Source organism: Podarcis pityusensis, assembly GCF_964106645.2.
Source record: "Podarcis pityusensis genome assembly, chromosome: 17".
Taxonomy (NCBI): Eukaryota; Metazoa; Chordata; class Lepidosauria; order Squamata; family Lacertidae; genus Podarcis; species Podarcis pityusensis.
Genome location: NC_138042.1, coordinates 39067273 through 39095066, shown reverse-complemented (window position 1 = coordinate 39095066; position 27794 = coordinate 39067273). Strand labels below are relative to the sequence as shown.

Here is a 27794-nt window from a genome sequence, read left to right as displayed (position 1 = left end):
CAAATCCGAGCCCCCTCCCCTTGCACAGAGCTCGTCCACTTTTCATCTTCCAGAAGTGAAACCAAAAAGACATTGAGGCAGAGGCACGATGCTCAGGTGTGAAACAGAATTTAATTTTTGAGGGTTGGTCTGTTGGTTGATTTTCTCGTGTGTGGGGGGTGGGGGGTTCTCCGCTTGCTCAGTTGAGGGTGAAACTTCTGGAGGTCGAAGCAGAAGTGATAGGAGAGCAAGGTGGGGAACAGGTGATGGGGAAAGGAGCGCCGTGTGACCGAACGACCAGAAAGAGAGAGAGAGAGAGAGCGGTCTGAGCAGGATGCTGATCACAACAACACGCCCACAATGCACTGACCCACAACACCCCACAAAGCATGGCATAAGGACCCAGTGTATTGCAGCAGCACAGGTTGCCTTGGTGTCACCCGAAAACACAAACCAAAAGTACTTTCAGATCAGTCGCAGGTGTAGGTATGGCACTACACAGACAAACACACACACACCCCGCCCAAAACAAAAAGAGAAAACAAAACTTGAAGGCTGGCAGGGACAGGCTAGAACATACAGAAACTTGCTGTTGACAGTAAGCGCTACGAAGGTTTTAAACACCGTCATAATCCAGGAGTAAAACACAGACTCCCAGCGGCAACGAAGGAGGGGGAACACAGGGCTAACTTCAGCCACGCACGCCCTCGCCACACATCCTGGCAAACATGCTCACAGCACTGGGGTGCAACGATGATTCAAGCAGGCCCAGAGAGAAGACACTGCGCAACACACGCAAAGCTGGCTTGGAGCAGCGCCCTGGGACGGGCAGAGGGAAGCTTCATTCTCCAGACGTCTTGGGGGGGCGGCGGCTCCAGTGAGAGGCCAGAGGAGGTAGCTGGAATGGGGAGAGGAGACAGAGGAGCTGGGGAAATGGAGGGTGTGGTCTAAAGGGGCACTCAGAGTCTGTGCACTGGGAGGTCAGCAGGCAAGCCAGAGTGTGCCCAGGGCAGGGCTTATAGGACGCTCGGGTTACGGAAGTTGTGCCCGGCAAAGTGGGCTTCATCGCCAAGCTCTTCCTCAATCCTGTGGAAGGCAAAGAGAAAGGCAGGCCGTTATATTCACTCCACAGGCCCTGCTTCACAGAGTGGACGTAAACCAGAGACGGTTAGGTTCTGCTAGAATTAAAGCACAGAAGTCAATTTCCGTATTTTTTGCTCTATAATACTCACTTTTTCCCTCCTAAAAAGTAAGGGGAAATGTGTGTGCATCTTATGGAGCGAATGCAGCCTGCGCAGCTATCCCAGAAGCCAGAACAGCAAGAGGGATTGCTGCTTTCACTGTGCAGCGATCCCTCTTGCTGTTCTGGCTTCTAAGATTCAGAATATTTTTTTTCTTGTTTTCCTCCTCCAAAAACTAGGTGCGTCTTGTGGTCTGGTGCGTCTTATAGAGCGAAAAATACGGTATGTTAAAGGCCCCCCGCTGTACAAGCTACAGGTTGGGAAGGCCCTAGCAGGCGCGTCTTATCCATAGACGTTAGTGGCGCAGGGCGCCAGATTTTGGAGGGCGCCACAAGCTGAGTGTCCAGGAAGGAGAGTCAGGCCACGCTCCCTTCCCCATTCTGGTGCAGCCCCCTCCTCTCCTCTCAGCCACCCATCAGAGCGCGCTGCGTCCGGCTCAGGGAAGCCCCTTTGCGTCCCCTCCTGCTGGGGCTGCCTGGGCGCCTGGCAGGTGCAATTGGGGGCGGGCGAAGGGTGGGGCAGGCGTGTCTCTCCTACCCCTCTCTGGCCACATCGCTGCCTGCGCGCCTCCCTGCGGAGTCTGCGAACGGAGCAGGGAAGCGTCCTGTGCAATCCTGGCACCGAGCAAGGATGGGACAGCCGGCGAGCCACCTGATCTGCTTGCTGGCCCTCCTGTCGTGTCGACTTCCCTGCACGGGGGCAGGTAAGGGGCACCGGGTGCTTAGAGGGAGGGAGTCTTTGCGGGAGGCTGTCTGGGCTGCGATCCAGGCGCCTCTTACTTACGTGCTGCGCCGAGCACGCGTCGGACCATGCAATGTAAACGAGCCTGACCGAAGTACCCCCCCCCCGCCTTAAAAAAAGTTGACAACTCTGGGAAACGGGGCGGGGGGTGGACGCCGGAGAGATATTTGCACCACGGTGCTGGACATGTTTAAGACGGCCCTGGGCCCCAGTTAGAAACTGGCTTTTTCCATGAAGTCACTTTTTGGCCTTTGGCAAACTCCTGTTCTCTCAACTTCATCCGAAATGTGGGATAACACTTGGTTGTCATAGGGATTACTCAGTGCTTTTCTTCAAGAAAATACCTCACCATGAAGTTGTGGGGCGCCAGATGGGGGGTGGGGTGAGGGACCTTGGGCCCTCAAAAGAAATTTCAAGTAGGGGGCCAGGCCCCCTTCATATCCCCCATGCTGTGTGCGCACACGCCGTGCAACATGGTCACGTCACTCGCGCACGACAAGCCAGCATGTTGCCCGGTATGCATGTGTGACGTGAGCACATGGCACATTGCTGGCTCCCTGAAAGGCAGGGGCAAGCTGGCCCCAGTGCTTTTCTTCTAGAAAATGCGGTGCCAGGACTGCGTACCCTTCAGCACCCCCAGTAGAAGAAAAAAGCACTGGTATTGCTAGAACAATGTACTGTATGGGAGTGTTTTGATAATATTTCGTGATTTGATGGAAGGGAACAACATTTGCGTTTGGCAATGTTAATCTAATTTAGATAAACCCTCATGCCATTTTGATGCCAAAGGCATGTGCTGCTTTTTCAATGCTGTGTGTGGACAGCTTTGATTGGGCTCATTGGAGAATAATGGAAGACTAAGATGCTCAAGATTCTTGTTCAGGGCCGTGGAAAAGAAAACCCTTTTATGGACAGCTTTCGGGAGCCCATGCCTTACAGCAGGTATCTTCAGCCTTTTCAGACCCAGCATCCACTTTTAACCCCAGTATGCATTTGGGGACCCCATTCTTAATCTTCTACCATATATTTGCAAGGTAGAAAGCCAGTGTCTTAGAAACCAATGCTAGGAGTAGTTTAGTGATTTTTGCTGATTTAGATAGAGAACGGCAAGGCATCCTTATACAGTCGTACCTCAGAAGTCGAATGGAACCCGTTCTGGAACTCCATTCGACTTCCAAAACGTTCGGAAACCAAGGCACGGCTTCCAATTGGCTGCAGGAAGCTCCTGCAACCAATTAGAAGCAGTGGAAGCCATGCTGGACATTTGGCTTCCAAAGAACGTTTGCAAACCAGAACACTCACTTCCAGGTTTGCGGCATTCAGGAGCCAAAATGTTCGACTTGCAAGACATTCAGCATCCAAGGTACGACTGTATAAACCAGGCGTAGACAAACTCTGCCCTCCTCATGTTTTGGGACTACAATTCCCATCATCCCTGACCACTGGTCCTGTTAGCTAGGGATGATGGGAGTTGCAGTCCCAAAATATCTGGAGGGCCAGGTTTGCCTATGCCTGGTATAAATTGACAGTGCGTCCCTCAATTTCTTGCGGCATTGCATGATAGAAGCTGAAAGAGATCTTAGACTTACATGCTGTTCCATCATTGTGTGTGTGATGGTTCACCTACACTCAAGTCTCCCCTAAGCTCTGCAATGCTGAATAGCTCCCAAAAGCTGCCTGCCTGCATTTGCCCATTGCACAGAGGCCGACTCCTGCTGGAAGGCAAACTGATAATATGCCAGCATTTCCCCTCTTGTTTCTTACCTCATTAACTGATTGTATTTCGCCAGTCGCTCAGACCTGCATGGCGCTCCCGTCTTTATCTGCAAAAGTCAATGTCAACGCAACAATATTTTATGGAGGGTCCGCACCAGCATTACAAACTGGAACAAGCACATCATGAGCAAAGGCATGAGTGAATAGCAGATATTTTAAATTGGCTTTTGCTTGTGCAGTTTGGCAACTCTTTACTTCTGGTAAATGAGCTCCCACAGCCGCTAGAGGACTGTCAAAATTTGTGTCCCAGTCTTTTTAGACTCGTCTACCCATGTACTACCTGAAACCAAAGGGGTACATTGGTTGCCAGATATGAAATACCTTGGGATTACAGTGGAACCTTGGTTCTCGAACTTAATCCATTCCGGGAGTCCGTTTGACTTCCGAAATGTTTGAAAACCAAGGCACAGCTTCCGATTGGCTGCAGGAACTTCCTACAGTCAAGCAGAAACCGTGTCAGATGTTTGGCTTCTGAAAAAAGTTCCCAAACCAGAACACTTACTTCCGGGTTTTCAGCGTGTGGGAGCCGATTTGTTTGACAACTAAGCCATTCGAGGACCAAGGTACCACTGTCTTTTCAACTCTCCTACCCCACTATTCTACGATGGGACACTTGAATTATCTCTGGCTGTAGAAAGAGATTGTGTCTCTACACTGACATGGTTGTTTCAGCCTTCACCTTTTTCGTCTCCAGAGAACACCCAAGACATGTTTTCTCCCCACCCAGAACTTACCTGGCCGGTACAGAGTCCCACCACCAGGTCCGCAATGAAGGTGTCTTCAGTCTCCCCTGATCGGTGACTCACCATCACTCCCCAGCCATTTTCCTGGGCCAGTTTACAGCTGTGGAGGGAGACAAGGAACTCAGTGGATTTGCCTCAGTCCCAACAGGTCTAACATTCTTGGAAGGGAACGCAACTGGGCACTTGTGGAACAGAGCGGTTTGGCTAGACTCACGCTTGGATGGCCTCGGTGACTGATCCAATCTGGTTGACTTTCAGCAGGAGGCAATTGCAGGCCTTGTCTTCCACAGCTCGCTCGATGCGTTTGGGGTTGGTCACGGTCAGGTCGTCCCCCACAATCTGAATCCCAACGTTTGCTGTGAACTTGGACCAGGCCTCCCAGTCATCCTGATCAAAAGGATCCTCGATCGACACCACTGCAGAGAGAAGGGGGAAACGAGAGTACATTGGTACCTTGGTTCTCAAACTTTATCAGTTCTGGATGTCTGTTCCAAAACCAAAGCGTTCCAAAACCAAGGCGTGCTTCCCCATAGAAAGGAATGCAAAATGGATTAATCCATTCCAGACTTTTAAAAACAACCCCTAAAACAGAAATTTAACATGCATTTTACTATCTAACAAGAGCATTGATCCATAAAATGAAAGCAATAAACGATGTACTTGCAGTCACCCAATCAATCAGTACATGAACTGGGTTCCACACAGTCATACACACACAAAAAGAGCCGCAAAAACAAAAACACAAGATAAATACAGTGGTACCTCGGGTTACATACGCTTCAGGTTACATACACTTCAGGTTACAGATTCCGCTAACCCAGAAATAGTGCTTCAGGTTAAGAACTTTGCTTCAGGATGAGAACAGAAATTGTGCTCCAGCGGCGCGGTGGCAGCGCAAGGCCCCATTAGCTAAAGTGGTGCTTCAGGTTAAGAACAGTTTCAGGTTAAGAACGGACCTCTGGAACGAATTAAGTACTTAACCTGAGGTACCACTGTAGCAAAAACAGACAGACCTCAACGTAACACCCAAAACAGAAGTGTGGCACTCAAATCGAGAGCATAACACTAAAAACGGAGCGCATTCAGCTTCTGAAAAATGTTCACAAACCGAAACACTTACTTCCGGGTTTGCAGTGTTTGGGTCCCATGTTGTTTGAGTACCAAGGTGTTTGAGAACCAAGGTACCACTGTATTGCAGCAACCCATTGCTCCTGTTCCCATTCAGCAAAGAGCAAAAACTTCCACAATCTGGTGCCCCGGTACTGAGGCTTTAGGCACGGTGGACTCACCTGGGTAATCCCTTACAAAGCTTTGGTACAGGTCACCCAGCTCATCAGCAGAGATGTAGCGGCTGGGGTCATCGGGGGATTTGAAGTCCAAGTCATATTTCCCGTCTCTGTAGAATTCCGATGCGGCCACATCCATGCCAATCACAATCTTGTCAGTGTAGCCAGCTTTCTCAATGGCTTCCTTGAGGAGTTCCAGAGCTGAGAGGTCAGAAAGGAGAGAAACTCGGATTTTGCAAGCATCTGCCATGTTTGAAAACTATCTTTTAAGGCTCTTCAGCTTCCAGACCAATTTGTGAAGTGGCCTGTTTATCAAGCATGTAAAGTAAAGGTAAAGGTAAAGGGACCCCTGACCATTTGGTTCAGTCGTGACCGACTCTGGGTTTGCGGCACTCATCTCGCTTTATTGGCCGAGGGAGCCGGCATACAGTTTCCGGGTCATGTGGCCAGCATGACTCAGCCACTTCTGGCGAACCAGAGCAGCGCACAGAAACACCGTTTACCTTCCCGCCGGAGCGGTACCTATTTATCTACTTGCACTTTGAAGTGCTTTCGAACTGCTAGGTGGGCAGGAGCTGGGACCGAGCAACGGGAGCTCACCCCGTCACGGGGATTCAAACCGCCAACCTTCTGATCGGCTAGTCCTAGGCTCCGTGGTTTAACCCACAGCGCCACCTGCGTCCCCTATTATTATATATTATGTACCCTACAAGCATGAACCCTAATATATTTGCACAGAGCTTAGACAATAATGCCAGCTAGTGGTTGTTATCCCTCACTTTCTTGTGCAGTTTTCCATCACACTTTCCTTATTGGACTTCTGGCAATGTGGAAAGCGATAGGATATTTGCCCTAGAAGCTGCGGGGTAATCACAAAAGTGTGTGTGAATAAACAGCTAATCTGGAAGTATTTAACAGGATTGAAGTGGTTTGTGTTAAGTGGTTTACCTAATGTACGCATAAAAATACCAATAAAACCAGATGTTAGAAGCAGGTTGAAGCAAATATGCACAGTGAAGCCTTACGACCAAACAACACATTACATTAAACATAAATTTAACTGTTATGCTGCACACTGAATGATTTCTGCTGTTGCACTTCTGGCAATACATTCATAGCAGCTCAGCTCACCCTGAGTAGTTCAGGAACCACATTCTGTGCCAGCTGAACTGTCTTCAGGAGCCATCCTCCGTATACTGTATTGCTATCATTTAATCTGAATTATGGTGCTGGAGGAGACTCTTGAGAGTCCCATGGACTGCAATAAGATCAAACCTGTCAGGGAACTGACATCGGAGCTAGAGGTGGAGGGAAGGCTCTCCAATGATGCTGGAGAAGGGCCCAGCAGGGAGAGAGGCAGCTCAGCAGATGGGGAAGCAATTCAGTGCAACACCAGGAATAAGGAGGGGCAGATGGGGGAATCGGAGAGAGGGCTCCCAGACTCTTCACCGGACACCAGCGGGGAGAGCACTGGTCCTCCGCTACCCACGCCCTCCCTGCGCAGAAGACTTCCGCGCAGAGAAAGTAGGAGGAGACTGGGTGTCAAACAACTTTTATGTTGGAAAAGGTTTAAGAAACGCCCACTGACGGATTCTGCTAGCGACTGAGGCAGCCACGAATTGAAGGGCTGTCCAGACAAAAAGGTTTAACAAGGCAACATAGCCAGGAGAGGCGGCAATTTACGCACGAGCAACCCCATACCATTATAAAACCTATCAGTTCTTCAGGAAATCAGCCCTGAGTGCTCACTGGAAGGACAGATCCTGAAGCTGAGGCTCCAATACTTTGGCCACCTCATGAGAAGAGAAGACTCCCTGGAAAAGACCCTGATGATAGGAAAGATGGAGGGCGCAAGGAGAAGGGGACGACAGAGGACGAGATGGTTGGACAGTGTTCTTGAAGCTACCAGCATGAGTTTGACTAAACTGCGGGAGGCAGTGGAAGACAGGAGTGCCTGGCGTGCTCTGGTCCAGGGGGTCACGAAGACTCGGACACGACTAAATGACTAAACAACAACAACAATCTGGACGTCACTATGGCATGGCAAACCTAGCAGCCAAGTGCCATGTGGATAGGACTGGCAAAGACTCTGCAGACTTTCAGCGTTGACAACACACAATCAAGAGACTACTAAACCAAATAGTACTGAATGCACAGACAAGGAACAAGGACAGTGGTGGTGTGGCCCTGCCGATGAAGAACAGAAGTAGCCAATTATGGAGCCATTAACAAGAGTGAGGAATCACTTCTTTTGCTATGCCTGTTGTGAAAAACTCCTTTTCTGATAAGGCAGCTTAGAAGCTTTTTAGCATCTCAGCAATCCCTCACAGAGAGGTGAACATCCCCCAGCCTAGGCCTTGGCTTTGGGAGAGACAGTGCTCCCCCTCCCCCCAAGAAAAATAGGTGCTTGACATGAAGTTGTTACAGTTAAATCACTGGGGCAACCCAGTGCCAGTTTGACAACAGCCACATTCACCACCTGCGGAGGTGCTAAAAACTACAGCAAATGGTCTCACCTGCTGGTTTGGGGTCACTCCTGGTTCTGGAGCAAGTCAAATAAATGCGCCCCCCACCTCCCTTGTTCTCTTAGATTCAGGCCGATGTGGAGGGCAGCTGGGAAGGGCCCAGTGTCGTTGCGGCAATGCTGCCAGATGGGTGGGGGTATAAACATTATTATTATTATTTAGGGCGTTCCTATTTCCATTGGGGGTGGGATGCGAGTGGCGCTGTGGGTTAAATCACAGAGCCTAGGACTTGCCAATCAGAAGGTCGGCGGTTCGAATCCCTGTGACGGGGTGAGCTCCCGTTGCTCGGTCCCTGCTCCTGCCAACCTAGCAGTTCGAAAGCACGTCAAAGTGCAAGTAGATAAATAGGTACTGCTCTGGCGGGAAGGTAAATGGCGTTTCCGTGCGCTGCTCTGGTTCGCCAGAAGCGGCTTAGTCATGCTGGCCACATGACCCGGAAGCTGTACGCCTGCTCCCTCGGCCAGTAAAGCGAGATGAGCGCTGCAACCCCAGAGTTGGTCATGACTGGACCTAATGGTCAGGGGTCCCTTTACCTTTACTTTATTTTCATTGGAGAAATGTTGGAGGCCATGCAGTGTCTATGCCAAACCTCCGTTGTCAATAAAATTGTGGCCTGATTTGATCCTCAAGGACAGCCTCTTTCCATAGGAGCCTACCCGGACCCCGAGATCATCTTCTGAGGCCCTCCTTCGTGTGCTTCCTCCTTGAGAGGTTCGGAGGGTGGCAACAGGTGAATGGGCCTTCTCTGCAGTGGCTCCCCCATCTGCGGAATGCTCTCCCCAGGGAAGTTTGCCTGGCACCTTCATTATACACCTTTAGGCACCAGGCAAAACCAGACCTTTGGCTGACCTGATCAACATCCTATACCCTTTTTAAATATGAGGGTGTTTTTTTTTTGTGGAGAGGAGTATTGGGTTGCTGTTTTTATTTTCATTAGGCATTTTGTGATTTTATATCTTGATTTTATTCTGAGAACTGCCCTGAGACCCCCCGGGTATAGGGTGGCATATAAATTCAATTAATAATAATAATAATAATCCCATTCAAGCTGTGTTGTGTCATTCGTCACTACTCAGTGAGAGAGGTGCAGGGAGTGCAGAGCCCGGGTATGCAAGTAATTCCACACTCTGTTCTTGTTCTCACCTTCACTGTTCTCCAGGATGTTAGGGGCAAAGCCTCCTTCGTCGCCTACATTGGTGGCATCTTTGCCATACTTGTCCTTGATCACACCCTTGAGATTGTGATAGACCTCGGCACCGATGCGCATGGCGTCCCGGAAGCTCTCAGCCCCAACTGGCAAGATCATGAACTCCTGCATGGCCAGCTTGTTCCCAGCGTGGGAGCCCCCGTTGATCACGTTGAAGGCCTGGGAGAGTTTGGGAAGAAGAAAGACATGAAACTCGCTTAGAGGACACCTACACGGTCAATTGACATGGTTCGTGTTAGTTTCTGTTTGCCACTGAGCAGCTGCTTAGAGTCACAAGGCTCTGTTTACATTCCAGAGACAGTCCAGGCTATTGGAAGTCTCACAGGAGAAGGGAGACGGATGTGACGTACTGGTTTCTCTGTTCCTTTGTTCCTTTGTTTCAGTTGCTCTCTGCTCTCACAGGGTGAGGATGTATTTTTCTGTCTGCGTAGCTTAGAAATAAAGCATAGCATGTAGCCATAAATCTCATCACTTCCGCATGCTGTTTTGGATTCTCTGCTGAATGGGATGTGCCTGGAGCCTTATCAGAGGCTCAGGTCGTCAATCACGTCGGGGGCGACTCGGCCGGAAGATGAGCTTTATCAGCTCGGTCGAACGAAGATCCCGACAGTTCGTGCGGGCCTTAACTGTCATGGCTTCCCACAAAATGCCCTGGAAGCCGAGGTTCCGTGAGGGTCCTGAGAAGGCCTTGTTAGCAACCCAAAGATTTTACATGGAACCAATCGCAAGGCTGCATTCCAATGTGTGGTTTATTGCATGAGCTTTACTGGCTATTCTGCTAGTGCTTCCAACCTGATTTCCAACATTCCTTTTACACTGCGATACCTGTTGTGTTATGGGACTGTTAGTGGTGCTGTAGATTGATTTCCCCTCCTGGAAACAACTGAAATGGAAATGAGTACTAAACTTCTGCTAGCTTCCACCTGATTTCCAGAAGTAGATAGAGAAAATGAAAAATTTCTTGTTTTTTTATTACATACTCTGAGCCACTTAATGGGTTAATGATTATCTAACTGATTGTTGTTCTCTGTTAGCTAACATGTGAATGTTGTAACCTTAGGTCATGTGAGAGGTATTGGGTTGCAAATCTCCCTTTTTGAAAGGGAGTTGCCTTTAGACTTTGTCTCCCAAATGCCATGGAGTGAGGATGTAAATGAAGCTCTCCTGAAGGGAGAGTACACAGCCAGCGGCCAATGGAGGCCGGAATGCAGGCTGTGGAAAGATAGAAAGAGACCTTTGCTTATAGGTCTGTTTGGATTATTTCATATTTTGCAAGATGCTGAGCCCATACAAGACATTGCATGGATATTTTGGTTGTATCTTTGATGCTTATGTTTTGTTCTGAAGAGTTCTACCAGTAAAAGTTTAAATTTTTATTTTTATGGGCCTGGACAATGATTCATTTCCAAAAGGGGTTAGTTCTTATGCTTCCAGTCACTTCAGACTGCACAAAAATAATATCTACAACAATGCAGGGCTGAAGCAAGGTTACTCTTGCAGCGTGGCGATAAAGGGTACGCAGAGAACTGAGGTAGGTGTCACCTCTCTTCTCCTAGTAAGGGATTTCCATTTCCTTGCATATATGGTTACTCTACAGCCTCCGACTCCCCTTTGGGTTCTCCTTGTGAAATCGGGAGTGATTAAATGCTTACCGGTACTGGCAGAATGAGATCGGAATTTCCAGCCAAGTCAGCGATGTGTCGGTAGAGGGGAATGTCTTTCTCTGCAGCCGCCGCTTTGCACACAGCCAGGGAGACACCCAGGATGGCATTGGCTCCAAACTTGGCTGTGAACATCGTCAAAATTAGGTGACCACCATCAATGGCCCTTTGCTCAGGACAATTCAACAAAGCAATATAGGTTCCCTGGCCCCAAAGATCATACAATCAACTTTCCAGCCGCACAGCACCCGCTACTAGTCTAGCCCTGGATTCCTTGTGTTATAGATTATGGGGTGTTGGCGGCTAAACCCTATAAAATAGTAGGATTTCGAGTAATTGGGATATGGATGAAAGTACAAGCTGCAGAATTGTGGCAGACAAGGAATCCCTGGGCTGGCTTATGCAATTGGAAAATCTGTTAACATGACAAAAGGGGTTGGATGGGCCATCCGAGAGGAATCCTTTGGCCTGGGGAGGCAGATGGTGCCGAGGTGATGGGGGTGTGCATTTGCGGTATCAGGAAAAGAGAGTTTTTGAGCTATGTGGAGCTGGGAAGAAGAAGGAAAAAGAAAGACTGGGATCCATCTTGGGCAGGCTGGCTGAAGGCTGGCTGGGAATGATACCTTGGACTCCATTGGCTGCACTGCTGTGGGGGAGAACTCTCTATAAATCTGGACCCCCTGTATGCAGACTAACATTGTAAACAGGTGAATAAATCACATTTCTTAAAACTACACCAGTCTCTGCCGTGTCTCAATTTTCTAAAGGAACACAGGTGAGTGCCTGGAACCCTATGGAAACTTGCAGAGAGTCGGGGTGGCACACGACTTTTTTTTAACTTCCATACCTCAGCTTGTGCCTTTTAATCTTGCTGTAAAGTTCCTGGCTTCTCTCCCAACTTGCCCCTCTGGCCCCCTCCCACAAGACTTTTTGTTATGAATAGAGAGGCATTACATTTATTCTCTGTCCCGTCCATCTCCAGCATGAGGCTGTCGATCTTCTCTTGCTCCACGACTGAAAGGCCCTGCAGAAAGAAAACATCTCTCAAATTGGAAGTCTGGATAATAGGCTGCCTAGGGGACTTCCAGACAGAGGACACTTTGGGCAGGTCCACACAATACACTTAAAGCACATCCGACACACATTGAAAGAACATGACTTCCTCCCAAAGCATACTGGGAATTGTAGTTTGTTAAGACTGCTGGGAATCGCCTGCTCTGTGAGGGGGAAACTACAGCAGCCAGGATTCTTTGGGGTAAGGTATGCACTTTAAATGTATGGTGAAGATGTGCTGTATTGTTTTTAACACTCGATTGGGAGCCGCCAAGAGTGGCTGGGGAAACTCAGCCAGATGGCGGGGTATAAATAATAAATTATTATTATTATTATTATTATTATTATTATTATTATTATTATTATTATTATTATCCTAGCGCTACAAATCATTGCTCTTCAGCTGCAAGCTATAGACAGAATTACAGCTGACCATCTACCCTTCAGTTCTGTCCATTTCTCACTGGTGAACTCTTCTTCTGTCATTTAGAAGTGAGGGCGTCTCAACACCATTTTGGCACCCACTTTTATTTGTGCTTGTGTTGTTGGTTGGGTTTTTAAAAATAATTCATGAAGTAGCACATTAACGAAAATTAAAAAGGGGCCTTAAAACACAGGGCAAGGTGATTGCAGCTAATCTGACTTCTGAGCAAACGTGGTTACCAACTGGGCTGTAAGTCCCACATACCCTCCGACATTTCTCTGATGAAAATAGGAACATCTGCTTTTCTTTAGGACATCCCTATTTACTTCAGAAAAATGTTGGAGGGTATGGAGTTATGTGACCCCCGAACCAAGGAGAACCTTTAGAAGACACCTGTACAGGGAAGTTTTTAAATGCATTATTATGTTCTCATATATATTGGAAGCCTCAGTGGCTGGGGCAGCGTAGTAAAAAGGGCTGCGTATGAATAATAATTATAATTATAATTATTTCCCACGTTCCCTTAGGATGTCCCTATTTTCAATGGAGGGTATGGTGTTATGTGACCCCCCCAAGCCAAGTAGATAAGTAACTATACAACTTTTAGAAGACATCTGAAAGCAGCCCTGTTCAGGGAAGCTTTTTAATGTTTACTGTTTTATTATGGTTTTTATATATGTTGGAAGATGCCCAGAGTGGCTGGGGCAACCTAGTAAGATGTGTGGGGTATAAATGATAATGATAATAATAATAATAATAATAATAATAATAATAATAATAATAATTTATACCCCGCCCATCTGGCTGAGTTTCCCCAGCCACTCTGGGCGGCTCCCAATGAAGTATTAAAAACAATACAGCGTTCAATATTAAAAACTTCCCTGAACAGGGCTGCCTTCAGATGTCTTTGAAAGATAGGATAGCTACTTATTTCCTTCACATCTGCTGGGAGGGCATTCCACAGGGTAGGCGCCACTACCGAGAAAGCCCTCTGTCTGGTTTCCTGTAACCACACTTCTCGCAATGAGGGAATCACCAGAAGGCGGTTACTACCACTACTACTGTTATGGAATAGGAAGTCCCTACTTTCACTGGAGAAATGTTGGAGGGTATACTAGTCATATTTGCAACCTGCCTAGAAAACTTGATTTTCCCTGCTTGTTTGTAGTGCTATTCTATAGTACAACTGTGGGGGGGGGGGGGCGAAAGTGTCAGCAACGGACGTTTGTAGTCCTACAGGATTGCAGCTGGAATCTACACAAATTTGCTCAGATGTAAGCAGTAGAAGGTTGGAGGATGGCAACTGTACAAGATTACAGCCAGAACCTGCACTGCTGTTTTCGATGTAATCTGCTAATTAAATAGCAAATTGAAGTGTGTGGTTTGAGGGAACCTAATTCCAGAAAGCAAGCAATTAATTAAAGTGGAGAGCCAGTTAATCAGGGGAATGGACTTGCGGTGCCGGGCATGAAACTGGAAATACACAGCAAGCAACAGGGCAGGGGCAAGGAACCTGGGTCTCCCCCCACTCCTCAGATTTTATTGGACTCAATTTCCCATCAGCCTCAGGAAGCCACAACTCCTCCCATTGCACCGCAGTCCTGCATTTTCCTATCCACACCTCCAAAGAGATTGTACTGCTATTCGGCTTTTCTCTTCCTTAATAGATTTTTCACAGTGTTAAAAAAATGGTGAAAGGGATGGCAAAAGGCAGGAGAGTTGCAACGTTGTCTGTACTGCCCATAAATTGCATGAAGGAGGCACGGCGACTGCAGATTAAAAGCCCCCTCTGGAAATATCCACAATGTTCTTGATCAGCGTTACCCAAACTTACAGTAGGTCTCCAGCTGTTTTGGAACTACAATTCCCATCATCCCTGACCACTGGTCTTGCTAGCTAGGGATGATGAGAGCTGTAGTGCAAAAACAGCTGGAGACCCAAGTTTGGCCTTTTCTGGTTATTGCATCAATGCTCTATCAGGACTCAGCCATACAGCTGCAAATAAAATGTTTTAAGTGCAACATACAATGTGACACTAGAGGACAATGGTGAGCCTTATGGGAAATTCAATGTATTTTTAAAAATGCTTTTTTAAAAATAAAGCATTTCCATAACAGTTTTTATATGTGTATAGATTCCATCTCATGCTTCCTTCAGATTTCAGAAAAGCTGTTGTCTGTACATAGGATTGGTCCTGTCACTGCTCTCTACAAAGGCCCCTGGAGGAAAAAATATTCCTCCATCCTTTGACAGTGCGCACGCACGCACACACACACACACACACACACATGCATGCACACAGAGAGATAGTATGTCGAGCATCCAGAAAACAATGCAGGTTGAAATGAAGGGACAGATAGAGATTGAGAGAGAGAGAGAGAGAGAGAGAGGGAGAGAGAGAGAGAGAGGGAGAGAGAGGATGAAAGACCCGCAAGTTGAGCCAATGAGAAAAGCAAAGGGGGATCCTTACGCAGCTCACGAGAGCAGGGGCAATGGTGCTGTTGATGTGATCCACCGCCTGCAGGACCCCTACAGAAGGAAAAAGAAGACACAGAGAGTGTCAGACAGAGGCAGAAGGAAATAAGAGGCAGAGAAAGGAAGGCACACAAGGCCACACACTCTTCACCGTGGAATTTCACTGACTGACATCTGTTGTTTCGGCCAGCCCAAAAGCAGAAAACACACACACACAGAGAGAGAGGACTCTGGAATTATTGTTTGTCATTCTATGGGCAGAAGCTTGGAATACCCCTACCTTTCCCAAGGAATCTGGACTTATCGTTGTCACGTAGCTCCAGAGCTTCATAGATGCCGGTGGAAGCGCCACTGGGAACAGCTGCCCGGAACATCCCTAGGGAGGAGTAAAAACCAAGGTGGAAAACATTAAGGGGAGGAGCCATCAACACCACTTAAGCCCACAACTCTTCTCTGATGAAACAGCTGCCTTGTCATTTTAGGAAAGTTGTTAAATTGTGGGTGAACATATCAGACGACACAGCGATTCTTCAAACAGCTCTTGTTTATTCACAGGCCAGAACAGAGCTAAACTGAAGGGTTCAGCCAGCCTGCTTATATAGAGCTCCAGTACAACGTAACTGTAACAATTTTCTAAAACTATCCAATCACTGAACGTCACTTTCGATCCCTTATTTGCATAACTATCTACAGTATCCCCCTGCTGGCCCAGGGTGAGAACTTCAGTACATAACAGAAGTCACCAGCTCTTTTCTTTAAAAATAATAATAAAAAATACAGCTGGTGTTTTCTAACCAAACGCTCCATAAGAAGTCCACTTATACTTCCACTTTCGACTGTTTATGACCAATGAATCCAAAGACTAATTCAATTAAATTAACACCGTTAGGTTAAATCACTTTAAAATACCTGTTTTCAATTTCTTGCTTAAAACCCTGAGCCATCCTTCACATTGTACATATAGGTAGGACTGCCATACATTTGGGATTCCCGGATATATCCGGGATTCATCCGTCGAAAACAGCATCTGGGCAGAATTTCCAAAAACTGGTAAACATGTCTGGGGAAACTTGGGCTTGTGGCAACCCATGTTGGAAGTGTTCAGAAACCTCTCTCTTTTTTTGGAGTTTTTGCTCAACAACTTTCGTGTCCCGATTTTCACTTTCTGAAATATGGCAACCCTAATTTAGGCCCACTAACTAACTCAAAGGTTTCTGGCTTTGGCCTGGCCTAAACTCTGCATAACTGTTGAAATCCTTGTCGGCTGCGTATGTGTGATGAGATCTGTTGCCAGCTGTGAAGCTCCTCCAGCAATGGTCTCTATCCACCTTGTGTGCAGGTAAGTCGAAGATCAGAGCAGAATAATGCACATCCTATCAGAATCTGTGTACATGCAATACGTTTGAAGCACTTTCGCAGCACATCCTTTCCCGCAAAGGTCACTGTAGTTTATCCCTCACAGTTACAGTTCCCAGCAAGTAATAGCAAACCCATAATTATTAGAGGGAAAGGATGTGCTTTGAATGTGCTTTAAAGGAAGGGCGTATAACACAGCTTTAGAGAGCCTCTTGATGCTATAAAGCAGGATATAATATCCACAGAGTCATAGAACTGGAAGGGACCATGAAGGCCCGCTGCAATGCAGGAATATTTTCCCCAATGTGGGGCTCAACCCGAAAACCCTGAGATGAAAAGTCTTGTGCTGAACCAACTGAGCTATATTCTAAATTAAAATAAGAGGTTTGTATCTGGAGAAATGCAATTCTCCTCCCTGAGAGCGCACACATCGCTATTGTGTCTAGTGATTGCAATAGCGTCTAAGGCAGACATGGCCAAACTTGGCCCTCCAACTGTTTTGGGACTACAATTCCCATCATCCCTGGCCCTGTTAGCTAGGGATGATGGGAGTTGTAGTCCCAAAACAGCTGGAGGGCCAATTTGGCCATGCCTGAGTCGAAGGCATCTAAGGCATGACTAGGTACCATAAAACACAAGCCCTCCAAGTGTCCCTATTTTCCAGGGACAGTTCCAGATTTACAGAATCCATCCCAGAATTTGATACCAGAATGTCCTGCTTTCCTTTAGGACATCCCTATTTTCAATGGAGGGTATGGAGTTATGTGACCCCCAAGCCAAGGAGATAAGTAACTATACAACTTTTAGACGACATCTGAAGGCAGCCCTGTCTAGGGAAGCTTTTTTTAATGTTTAATGTTTTATTATGTTTTTATATATGTTGGAAGCCATCCAAAGTGGCTGGGGCAACCCAGTCAAATGGGTGGGGCAGTAATAATAATAATAATAATAATAATAATAATAATAATAATATAGTTCTTCCCTATTTTCATCAGAGAAATGTTGGAGGGTATGGTACCCACCATTTCATTATTTTCATTAGCTGCAAACAGCTATTTCACTGCAGCAAGGCTATCCCCCTTGCAGGAATCTAGACCCAGCATTAATTATATGAACACCAAGAGTGTTTTAGTTTTTTGTTATGTAAATTGAAAACTTGGGGAAGGCAAAGGGGCTGTGCGGGTGGGGTGGCAACATTGAACCATTTCTCTCCGAAGCTGCTTTTTGCATTACACTAGAAGCCTACGCTGGCACCAACGGACGCTTCCTTGAAATGCAAATAGCAGCTTCAGGGCAGCAATTTTTGCTAGACCTCATACACGGGCAGGGGGACAGCTTGGCTTCTACCTCACCCCCCTGGGTCAAGCCTGATGGATAAGGGTGGCGGAGTAAATAGCACTCAGGCCAATGAGGAAATTGCCTGCCCCCTTGAGTCTGCCTTCCCATGCACAGATTTTACTCCTGAGAAGCTGAGCGGGCAGCTGATGTGTCTCAGTGTTTGCAGTTAAGTACATAGGTAAAGGGACCCCTGACCATTAGGTCCAGTTGTGACCGACTCTGGGGTTGCGGTGCTCATCTCGCTTTATTGGCCGAGGGAGCCAGCGTATAGCTTCCGGGTCATGTGGCCAGCATGACTAAGCCGCTTCTGGCGAACCAGAGCAGCGCACGGAAACGCCATTTACCCTCCCGCCAGAGCGGTACCTATTTATCTACTCGCACTTGACGTGCTTTCGAAGTGCTAGGTTGGCAGGAGCAGGGACTGAGCAACGGGAGCTCACCCTGTCGCAGGGATTCGAACTGCCGACCTTCTGATCGGCAAGTCCTAGGCTCTGTGGTTTAACCCACAGCGCTACCCGCATCCTAGTTAAGTACATATTTATGCCAATTAAAGCATTTTTATTTGATTGTCTCTCAGACATCTGACACGGCAAGTGCTTCAGCAATGGATACAGGGCTGGTAGCTGTTCTTCATGGGCTAAATTCTCAGCACCTCGACTCTGAGGCCTGTGGAAAGGTGTATGTGTGTAAGACTGGGGAACGAAAGCCAGGCACTGCTGTTTGCTTAAAAGAAAGCCAGTGAGGCGGGAGTCTGAAAATGTCTCATTTCTCTGCCTTTCCCAACCATCTCCTGCTCCAAAAGTGGGGATGCATCACAGAGCGTGGCTAAAATTAGATGCTTTTGCTGTGTGGTGACTTTGCTCAGGAGAGGGAGAGAGGGAGAGGCACAGCTCCAGCCTCAGGCCATCTCTGCTTGGCGCCTCCTGCCCTTTCCGGCTCGCTGCCTTGGGACTGAGCTAATCCGTTAGCAGCACGATGCCCTGAACTGTGGCTGAGATCCCAGCTGCCTCCTGCAGTTTGCTGCCCCTCCACCAATACGTACCTTTAGCTGTGTACAAATCCACCTCCACGGTTGGATTCCCACGAGAGTCCAGGATCTCCCGAGCGTGAACCTTCTCAATAGACATGGCGGAGCTGGTCTTTCCTGGAGGAGAACAAACAGAGAGGAAAATGGGACCTGGGATTTTGGTTCCAATGCCCTTGCTGTTCCATGATCTCTTACACCACCTCCAGTTGCATCAAATGGCCACTTGGCCTCAGTATGCAATGAACGGTGTGATAAGCTTCAAGAGGGTTTGGAGAAACAGCATGTTTAATAATGATGGTGATAAATTTATTTTCAAATTTTACAATACATATCAAATATTCTTTATACATTTAATAGTTATCAACTTCCTTCCCCCCCTTTCTGCAGTTACCTAAGTTATCTCTTCTTTTTTCTGCCTCTCCAGCATTAAAGCCTAATTATAATGAATCTCTTATACTCAATAGTTTAACTTCACCATCTGGGTGTGTTTAAGTCAGTCCTTACAACAGCTCTTTAGTCAATAAATGATCCACACTCTTATTTAAAAATCCTCTCCTCTTGATTTCTTAATCTTTCAATATGTTTCACCATTTCTGCATACTCCAGTAACTTTTGTTGCCAATCATCTTTTGTTTGGGGCTAATTCATCTTTCCACTTTTGGGCAAACACCATTTGAGGTGCCGTGGTTGCATACATAAATAACTTTTTTTGATCTTTAGGTATTTCAGATTCAATTATTCCTAAAAGAAAGGCTTCTGGTTTCTTAACAAAGGTCACTTTAAACTTATAATTATTTGTACCCGGCCCATCAGACGGGATTGCCCCAGCCACTCTGGGCGGCTTCCAACATATATAAAAATATAATAAAACATTAAACATTAAAAAGCTTCCCTATACAGGACTGCCTTCAGATGTCTTCTAAAGGTTATATAGTTTTGGGATGCAGATAGCGCTATGGTCCAAACCACTGAGCCTCTTGGGCTTGCCAACCAGAAGGTCGCTGGTTCGATTCTGCGCAACGGGGTGAGCTCCCATTGCTCTGTCATGGCTCCTGCCAACCTAGCAGTTCAAAAGCATCCGAGTGCAAGTAGGTAAATAGGTACTGCTGCGGCGGGAAGGTAAATGGCATTTCCGTGCGCTCTGACTTCCGTCACAGGGTCCTGTTGCACCAGAAGCGGTTTAGTCATGTTGGCCACTTGAGCCAGAAAGCTGTCTGTGGACAAATGCTGGCTCCCTTGGCCTGAAAGCGAGATGAGCGCTGCAACCCCATAGTTGCCTTTGACTGGACTTAACCGTCCAGGGGTCCTTTGCCTTTCTACTATATGGTTTAGGATTACTCATCTCCTTGACATCTGATGGAAGGGCGTTTCATGGGGAGGGCACCACTGCTAAGAAGTCCCTCTACCTGGTTCCCTGTAGCTTCACTTCTCGCTGTGAGGAAGCTGGTCTGCTCCCTCTTCTCCCTCTGACTGCTTTTCGTTGTCCCACCACCAATCCCCTGGCTGTGAGCCTTCTTCCCCTGAGGGTTCCCTCGGGGATTCCACAGCTGGTTCCTCTCATCACTTCTCTGCATCCAACCTGTCCATGACAAATAGGAACCCAGCTCACAGCTTGTTTCTTCCAGACAAACCATGAGAGGTAAACCAAGAACAAACCTTGGATACACTTGATGGTTTATCTGAAGTCTGAGCTCAAATGTAACACTAAACCAAACCAAACCATGGCTTGGCTCCAGGCAGTGTAGCAACAGGAACCGTGGAGGAGTGAAGCGATTATGATTTTTCCTCTGAGTATCCACACACTCATGTATCATCATCATTATCAATATCACTATCATTGTTATAATTTATTTGATTTATATAGCACCCTTCATCATAAGATCTCAGTGCGGTTCACAGAATAAAGGTAAAGGGACCCCTGAACATTAGGTCCAGTCGTGACCAACTCTGGGGTTGCAGTGCTCATCTCGCTTTATTGGCCGAGGGAGCCGGCGTACAGCTTCCGGGTCATGTGGCCAGCATGACTAAACCGCTTCTGGTGAAACCAGAGCAGCGCACGGAAATGCCGTTTACCTTCCCGCCGGAGCGGTACCTATTTATCTACTTGCACTTTGACGTGCTTTCGAACTGCTAGGTTGGCAGGAGCAGGGACCGAGCAACGGGAGCTCACCCCGTTGCAGGGATTTGAACCGCCAACCTTCTGATTTGCAAGCCCTAGGCTCTGTGGTTCAACCCACAGCACCACCCACGTCCCCTTCACAGAATAAAACACAGGATAAAAACAATTAAAATGAAGGCAAAGCAATAATCTCCCCTTCCCACATTTAAAGGGCTGTAGAATATTAATCTGCCAAAGGCCAGGTTTAGCATTTCATGTGAACGGAGACATTCTGAATGCAGATATTTGCATACAATTCTGCTTCACGTAGCTCTGTCCTGAACGAAAGGATCGTGGAGGTGGGTGGTGCAATTCTGCAGGGTGTCTTTGGTGAGACATGTTGGTCTTGCAGCCGACATGCAAAACGAGTCAGCCGAGTCAAGTAGATTACAGTCACTGTCTCTACCACCTCTTCTAGAAAAAGATAAACCGGCACCCTCTGTTCTGGAAGACCTGCCTCTGATGTTTGTGGATTCTCTCTATATTGGTTCAGTACTGGGAGGAAATGCATTCTGCACTGCCTTAGAACCTTGAGTTTGTATGTTCCAGGGCTGAGTTTTGGGGACTAAAAGGAGATGCTGAGGCCAAGTCCCTGCAGACCAGGGCACAAATGAAGGGCTAGCTCCCTCTGACAGAGCACAGCGCATGAGACTCCTGCTTTAAGATGTGGTACAGATTTTGCAGCACATTTGCTTTCTCTCTGACAGAAAAGGAGCGTGCCTTTCTCAAAGAAAATCTGCTGGGGGTGGGGGAAGGAACTCACTGTGCATTTGCCAAGGGAAGGTCAAGGAGTCCAATGGGCTTGTGAACAAAAAGGAACAATGCAAGAGACACACAACTTGCCCCATACTCCCAGTGTCCCGATTTTACAGGGACAGTCCTGGAATTACAGAAGCCATCTCGGTTTCTGATTTGATCCAGGAATGTCCTGGTTTTCCTTTTCCCTCCCCTCCACATCTCAGAGAGCAATTAGACGTGGTGGGTAAAAGTAAAGGTACCCCTGACCGTTAGGTCCAGTCGCGGACAATTCTGGGGTTGCGGCACTCATCTCGCTCTATAAGCCGAGGGAGCCGGCATTTGTCCGCAGACAGCTTCCGGGTCATGTGGCCAGCATGACTAAGCCGTGGTGGGTAGGTGGGTGCAAAAACAGAGTTCTGTTTATACTGAAAATAAAATCCCTGTACCAAATGAAGGAAATTGTGACACTGACATACGAAGCCCTTCCTATAATTTTGAAGGAAAAGGTTACTAATTAGCCTCAAATTCATTAATCGCAGTGCTTCAGCACCACTCCATATGCATGGAGTGTTTATTCCTTAATTGTAAATGGAGCCTTACACTTTCTGCTCAGAAGTAAGTCCCACTGTATTCAATGGACCCGACTCCCAGGTAACTGGTTAAAGACGGTGCAGCCTTACACTGCAATCCTAAGCATTTTTACTCAGAAGTAAGTCTCACTGAGTTCAATAGGATTTGCTCTTTGGTATGTTCCTGATCATTCTCACACTTTCTCTCATCATTATCATCCTGACAAGGACTCAAGGCAGCATACCACTAACATTTTATTTCATTCCATTTATCTGTCGAAGGTGTTGTACATGATCCCTTTCCTCGGTCAGTTGTTGTTTTTTACAACAATCCTGTGAAGTAGGTTCAATGGAGAGGTTGGAATTGGCTCGAGGTGACAGGTGTGTACATGCCATCTATGTGTGTGGAAATATCAAATGCGGGAGAAGCTTCCTGATGTAGAATAGGATGTCTCTATTTTCATCTGAGAAATGTTGGGAGGGTGTGCAAACCCTGGCCTATGCTTCAGGGTTCAACCCCACGGCGATTTAAGCCAGAGGCCTGAGCTCTGCTCTAGATCCGAGTGCCTTTCATGGAGGCAACGTGCTCCCACAAAAGCAGGCCACGTGGACAAACTCGACATTCTCCTTCCTCATCTCTGCTGTCCAGTTTCCTCTGACTGGAAGCTTACAGTGGAATTACATCCCCCCACAGTGGAATATCATTGCCAGAGAGCTGACATAGGTTCTGCAGACATTTATACCTTTAAAGTACATTTGAAGCACATTCTTTCTCTCAAAGAATTCTGGGCCCTGTAGTTTACCTCTCACAGAGCTCCAGTTCCCAACTACCCAGAACAAACCACAGGGCCCAGAATTCTTTGAGGGCTGTATGTGCTTTGAATGTGCTTTCCATATATAGCGTGCATACAAAATAGTTGCAAACTGTTTGAGCTGCAAGGCTGCAGCTCAGATCTCACCTCAGGTACAAACTGATGCGCAAGACACTTATTCCCCCTCTGGCTGTAACATGGGGGGAAATAATTCTGACCTTCCCTTTTGGGTTATTGTCAGATTACTGAGGTAATATGTCAGGCTTCGCCAACCTGGCAGGCTCCAGATGTTTTTGAGGTGAGTCGTCATAAAAACACCAGATGACTTTTGAGGATAGCCAAAAGCGCTTAGGCAAGACTAGAGAAGTTCCCACACATCCTCTCCTGATTGTTGCCTGTTCACATTTGCCTTCGTGCTGATTTCTGCGTTTGTGTCTGAAGTGAACAACAGCATAGGATTCAGTGCCTCCCAAGCTCAGAGAGGCAAGCTGAGTAATCTGACCTTGAGCCTATGAAATCACTGATACCCAGCAGATCTGTGCTATTCCGGAAGGCTTGGGAAGAAGACCGCAGGTTCCATCCGCCTGTGATGGAAGGTAAATGAAATTCAAGAAGCAGGTCTTGGGCCTGAAAGCAACAAGATCATAGCAGAAGCAAAGCAGAGCTGGTGAATTTCCCTTTGCTCTGCACTATTAGGGGTGATACAAGGCATCAGAAAAAGACCTAACCTGCGCTTCTGCTTTCAAGACAGCACATCCTTATGATTGATGTAGTGCACACCCATTTGTTACTTTTATACCCTGCTTTGCAGCAAAGTTTGGTTTCCAAAGCAGCTCACAATAATGAATATTCACAGCACAATCCCTTATTACATGGGTAGGCAAACCAAGGGCCGGGGGCCGAATCCGGCCCAATCGCCTTCTAAATCTGGCCCTTGGATGGTCTGGGAATCAGCGTGTTTTTACATGAGTAGAATGTGTGCTTTTATTTAAAATTAGTCTCTGGGTTATTTGTGGGGCATAGGAATTCATTCATTTCCCCTTCAAAATATAGTCCAGCCCCCCACAAGGTCTGATTTGCTGGAGCAAGTTGTAAGAAATCCTCTTTGGTTGCAAAAGTGTGATACCGATGTCATCCCGGATTGTGCCTCTGTTGTGAGGAATCTGGCATTCAGATGACAATGGAAGTTGCTGGTGAAAGACCAGCACCTCCATTGCCACTAAGAATTCATCTGAAGTGCTTGTGCATCTGTCATGGGCATGACTGGAGAGCATGTATGTATTCTGTGCTAAAATAATTATGAAGCCAGGTAATCCAAATTCAGTGCAAAGAAAAAACTGGATTCTGTGACTTGCATAAATTCTGCAGATGGAGCAAACTGCAGAATTTCTTATTTGGCAAAAATACACAATTCTGCAATGTTTATTATTTGGTACATATTGTTCTGGTTTTGCTAATCACTAGAAAGGGCGAGGAGCTAAGGCACTGAAGCCTTGGTCCCTGACAAATAGACATCTTATTTCGCAACGATCTTGACTCTTGAAATTCACCAAAGCTTTTCCCGTTATAATTTCAAACAGCCCTTCATAAGGGCTAGAAAGTTGCTTTCTTAAAAATGGAGGAAGATGAATTCTGTGCCCATTCCCACATCCTGCCCTTTTCTGCATTCATGGAATAAGTAGGATGTATAACATCACAGATGACAAAAGACACACTGTGTCCCGTCCCGGCTTGTGTAATTTTAATAGGAGGATGGGACATTGGATACAGTTATTAAGCTACATCCAATGCGTGGACTCCTCCACTATACAGCATAATTCCCCAGTGGGTTAGCCACTTAAGGCTGCAATTTTATACACACTTAGCTAGGCTTTTGGCTCCCTGTTTATTAAAAAAAAAAGAAAAAAAGATGATGCACACCCTGCAAGCACAAATTAAAACAAAGTAAGACTGGGTCATGTGAAGGCATTTTCCTGCAGGAGGTATATGTGTAATTGTTTACTTACCACTTTTACACCTCACTCTCCCTGCCAGGGAACTCCGGCAGCAAATATTTGCCATGTGTACAGTGCAACACTATACAGAAAAGGCCAATTCATTTCAATGTGACTTACTCCCAGGTAAGTCCTCCCATGTACTGAGGTTCTTACCCGCTGCATGTCATCTGTTGCGATTGGTGTGCTTAGGTACAGGATTGGTGCTTGAGGAATGGCACAGGCAAACTCAGGGAGGCGCCCAGAATTATTGTGCTTGCTTAATATACCTGCTTGGGCTCTTTCTCGAAGGATCTCATCGAGTGCTGTGTAATTCTGAAGCAGACCCCCTTCCAGACTTGCTTAGCATCAGCAATACCACTGTGACAGGTGTCTTGAGACCATTTCCGCATCTGTCATCTTCTCTAGGCTACTGGCCCCAAGGGAAGAGACGAAGTCCTCAGGAGAGCAAGTGGTTTGCCCACTGGTTTCGGCATATTTTTTAACATTTGAGTTGTGTCTGCTTATTAACTTGCAGAGGTGCCACTCTGCATGGCTTAATGCACAAATGCCTTGGGAACATGGAGGAGGGGCAGAGGAATCCTGCCCCCCTTAAACCCATCCCCCCACCAAGCGAGGACTCCTTTCTAGGATCAGTTGACTTGTTTCCTTACTCGCTTCCCGCCTTATTCGTTGTTGCTAAGCTCTTTTGCCAGCAACAGCTACAACCTGGAAAGAAGAATCTTTAGTAGAATGGCAATGCACGTTGACCTGACACTGTGCCAGGAAGAGATTTATGAACACCCCCTCCACCTGCATTGTGTGTGACGCAAAGGGCAGGCTATGAACGGGGGGGGGGGCAGAATGGAGAAGGCCGCAAACACCACAGCAGGTGGTGGGGGAGAGGAGAGATGGAGCCTGACACAGCGCCGGAAAGAGAAGAAGGGAAAAGGTGCAAGGCACAGCACTGCTAAGGGTTTAGTCTCCTCTGCACTGCCAAAACCTGCAAAAATTGCAGATAACCACACCAGGAAAAGCCTCTGGTGCCTGGGAATTTCAGCCAACAAGGCAGGGATTCTCCAGCACCTACGCAGGTCTCTATTCCCCTCCCACCATATTCTGCAGCACCTTCTGGGTCGGTATTTCCCGCCGTCATCTGCTCCAACAGCTGCTCTGCACTCCGAAACGGCTTGCCCAGTCTGTTCAGATGCCACAGGCACTCTCAGTGGGGTGCAAAGACCCAGGACCATGGAAACGTCCTTGTCCCAGTGTCAAGAGGAACTCCCCCCCCCACCTCGGGCATGTGTTTGTGTGCACAGATGTACTGAGGACTCCCCGGGCATCAATATTTCTGCAGCAGAGCCCAAACTGTCAGCAATCCAGCCCAAATAAATTCCCGGCGGCTCATCCGTGCTTTTGCTGGCTTTGCCTTTTGATTCATTCCGGTTCGGACAGAGATTAGACAAAGCCATTGGCTGTGTGCCTGATCCATCCCCCCCCCCCATCCTTTTCCAAGGGTCCTTGGGTTCAGAATAGGAAGGACTTTTGCAGGCTGTCCCCCCCTCCACTTTCATTCCTACTCATCCTTCCGTCTCTCTCTCTTTCCTGCCCCCCCCTCCTCCCACAACTATTTTCCAAGCTAGAAGTGGGGTGGGGGGAGCAGAGAGACAAGAGCACTGTCCTCTAAGGAGGTCAGGGCCAGATAAGCAGGGATAAGGGTTGGGGCGGGAGAGGCAGAACTGGGAACCCAGAGGCAGTCATTGGTACCAAGAATATACAAGCTGCTGTGAGATGGTGCAGTGAGGGCTTCGCTTCCCTGGTTCCCATCGCTTCCCAGTCTGTATTAACTGGAGCCCAGGAATCCACCTTATGATGACTTTTGGCTCTTTGGGCAGTGCTGGTTGGCATGGCTGCAACCTTGCCACGCAACTATAGAATTATTGGGTGATGGTGACGGGGGGGGGAGAAGCACAGCTTGATCCCTGGGGTGGCAAAGTCCTGTGCTTGCCAGACTCCCTTGCCATCCCAGCAAAGGCAGGCTTAATAGTAGCACCCTCCCCCTCTGATGCCTCCAGCACAAGAACCCACCAAGTGGGGGCACCAGCAGGAGTTGGGGCAAGAAGAATCTCAAAAGCCCATGAGCAGAGGCTGGAGGATTGGAAGAAGCAGAACCAATCCTTGGGATGGTGGTGGGATAGAGAGCAGACCCCTCCAACATTTCTCTGATGGAAAGGAAAGGCAGGGTCAAATCAGAAAGCGGGAGGGCTTCTGTAAATCCGGAACTGTCCCTGGAAAATAGGGACACTTGGAGGGTCTGAGATAGTATTTTGAGATGCGGAGGGACAGGGGTTTCGCCTTGCGGGAGGAGACGGGGAAGCCACTTACCTTCCAAAGGCAGAAGCAGGAAGGCTGGCCAAGGCAGCAGCACACTAAGCAGAGATGGATGGCGAGAGGAAAGGTACAGGATGCGAAGGGGAGCAGCTCTGTCCTCTGAGCCAGCGGCAGGAAGAGCAGCAAAAGCAGCAACAGTGGGATGGAGCCGCCCCTGATAGGGCCTGGGCGGGAGCATGTGACCAAGAGCTGGGATGAGTCAGGATTTCAAGGGAGCTTTGCAAACAGCACGTAGAGGATGGAGAGAGGGGGGAAGGAGGGAGGGAGGGGCGGCGGTGCTGCAGGGATGGGATGCCAAAAACAACACACTCAGCCCGGCTC

The 27794-nt window shown here is 47.6% G+C and overlaps 1 protein-coding gene across 2 annotated transcripts; it reads right to left on the bottom strand.

The window, feature by feature from the left end:
• Positions 1-92: 92 nt before the first annotated feature.
• ENO2 (enolase 2) lies at positions 93-27666 on the bottom strand. Of its 2 annotated transcripts, XM_080987182.1 has the most exons (12): positions 27468-27666; positions 18848-18949; positions 15392-15487; positions 15107-15165; positions 12114-12183; positions 11151-11284; positions 9435-9657; positions 5770-5967; positions 4695-4896; positions 4472-4580; positions 3726-3784; positions 93-1065 (listed from the first exon to the last, which is right to left on the bottom strand). In XM_080987182.1, the coding sequence occupies exons 1-12, from the start codon at positions 27649-27651 to the stop codon at positions 996-998; spliced, it is 1506 nt and encodes a 501-aa protein (XP_080843308.1). In that variant the 5' UTR covers positions 27652-27666; the 3' UTR covers positions 93-995. The 2 variants fall into 2 exon arrangements, with proteins under 2 accessions (XP_080843308.1, XP_080843309.1); XM_080987183.1 differs by lacking the exons at positions 15107-15165; positions 27468-27666 and having other exon boundaries at positions 18848-18943.
• Between the last annotated feature and the right edge of the window lie 128 nt (positions 27667-27794).

What these genes read in the sequence shown, in the direction of transcription:
- ENO2 (XM_080987182.1), bottom strand. Translation starts at nt 27,651, where the DNA reads ATGCTCCCGCCCAGGCCCTATCAGGGGCGGCTCCATCCCACTGTTGCT. An exon ending in CCCCTGCTCTCGTGAGCTGC is followed by an intron (nt 12,184 to 15,106) that starts GTAAGGATCCCC and finishes TTCTTTCTGCAG; the next exon opens with GGCCTTTCAGTCGTGGAGCA. An exon ending in CTTTGTAAGGGATTACCCAG is followed by an intron (nt 4,897 to 5,769) that starts GTGAGTCCACCG and finishes TTCTCTCTGCAG; the next exon opens with TGGTGTCGATCGAGGATCCT.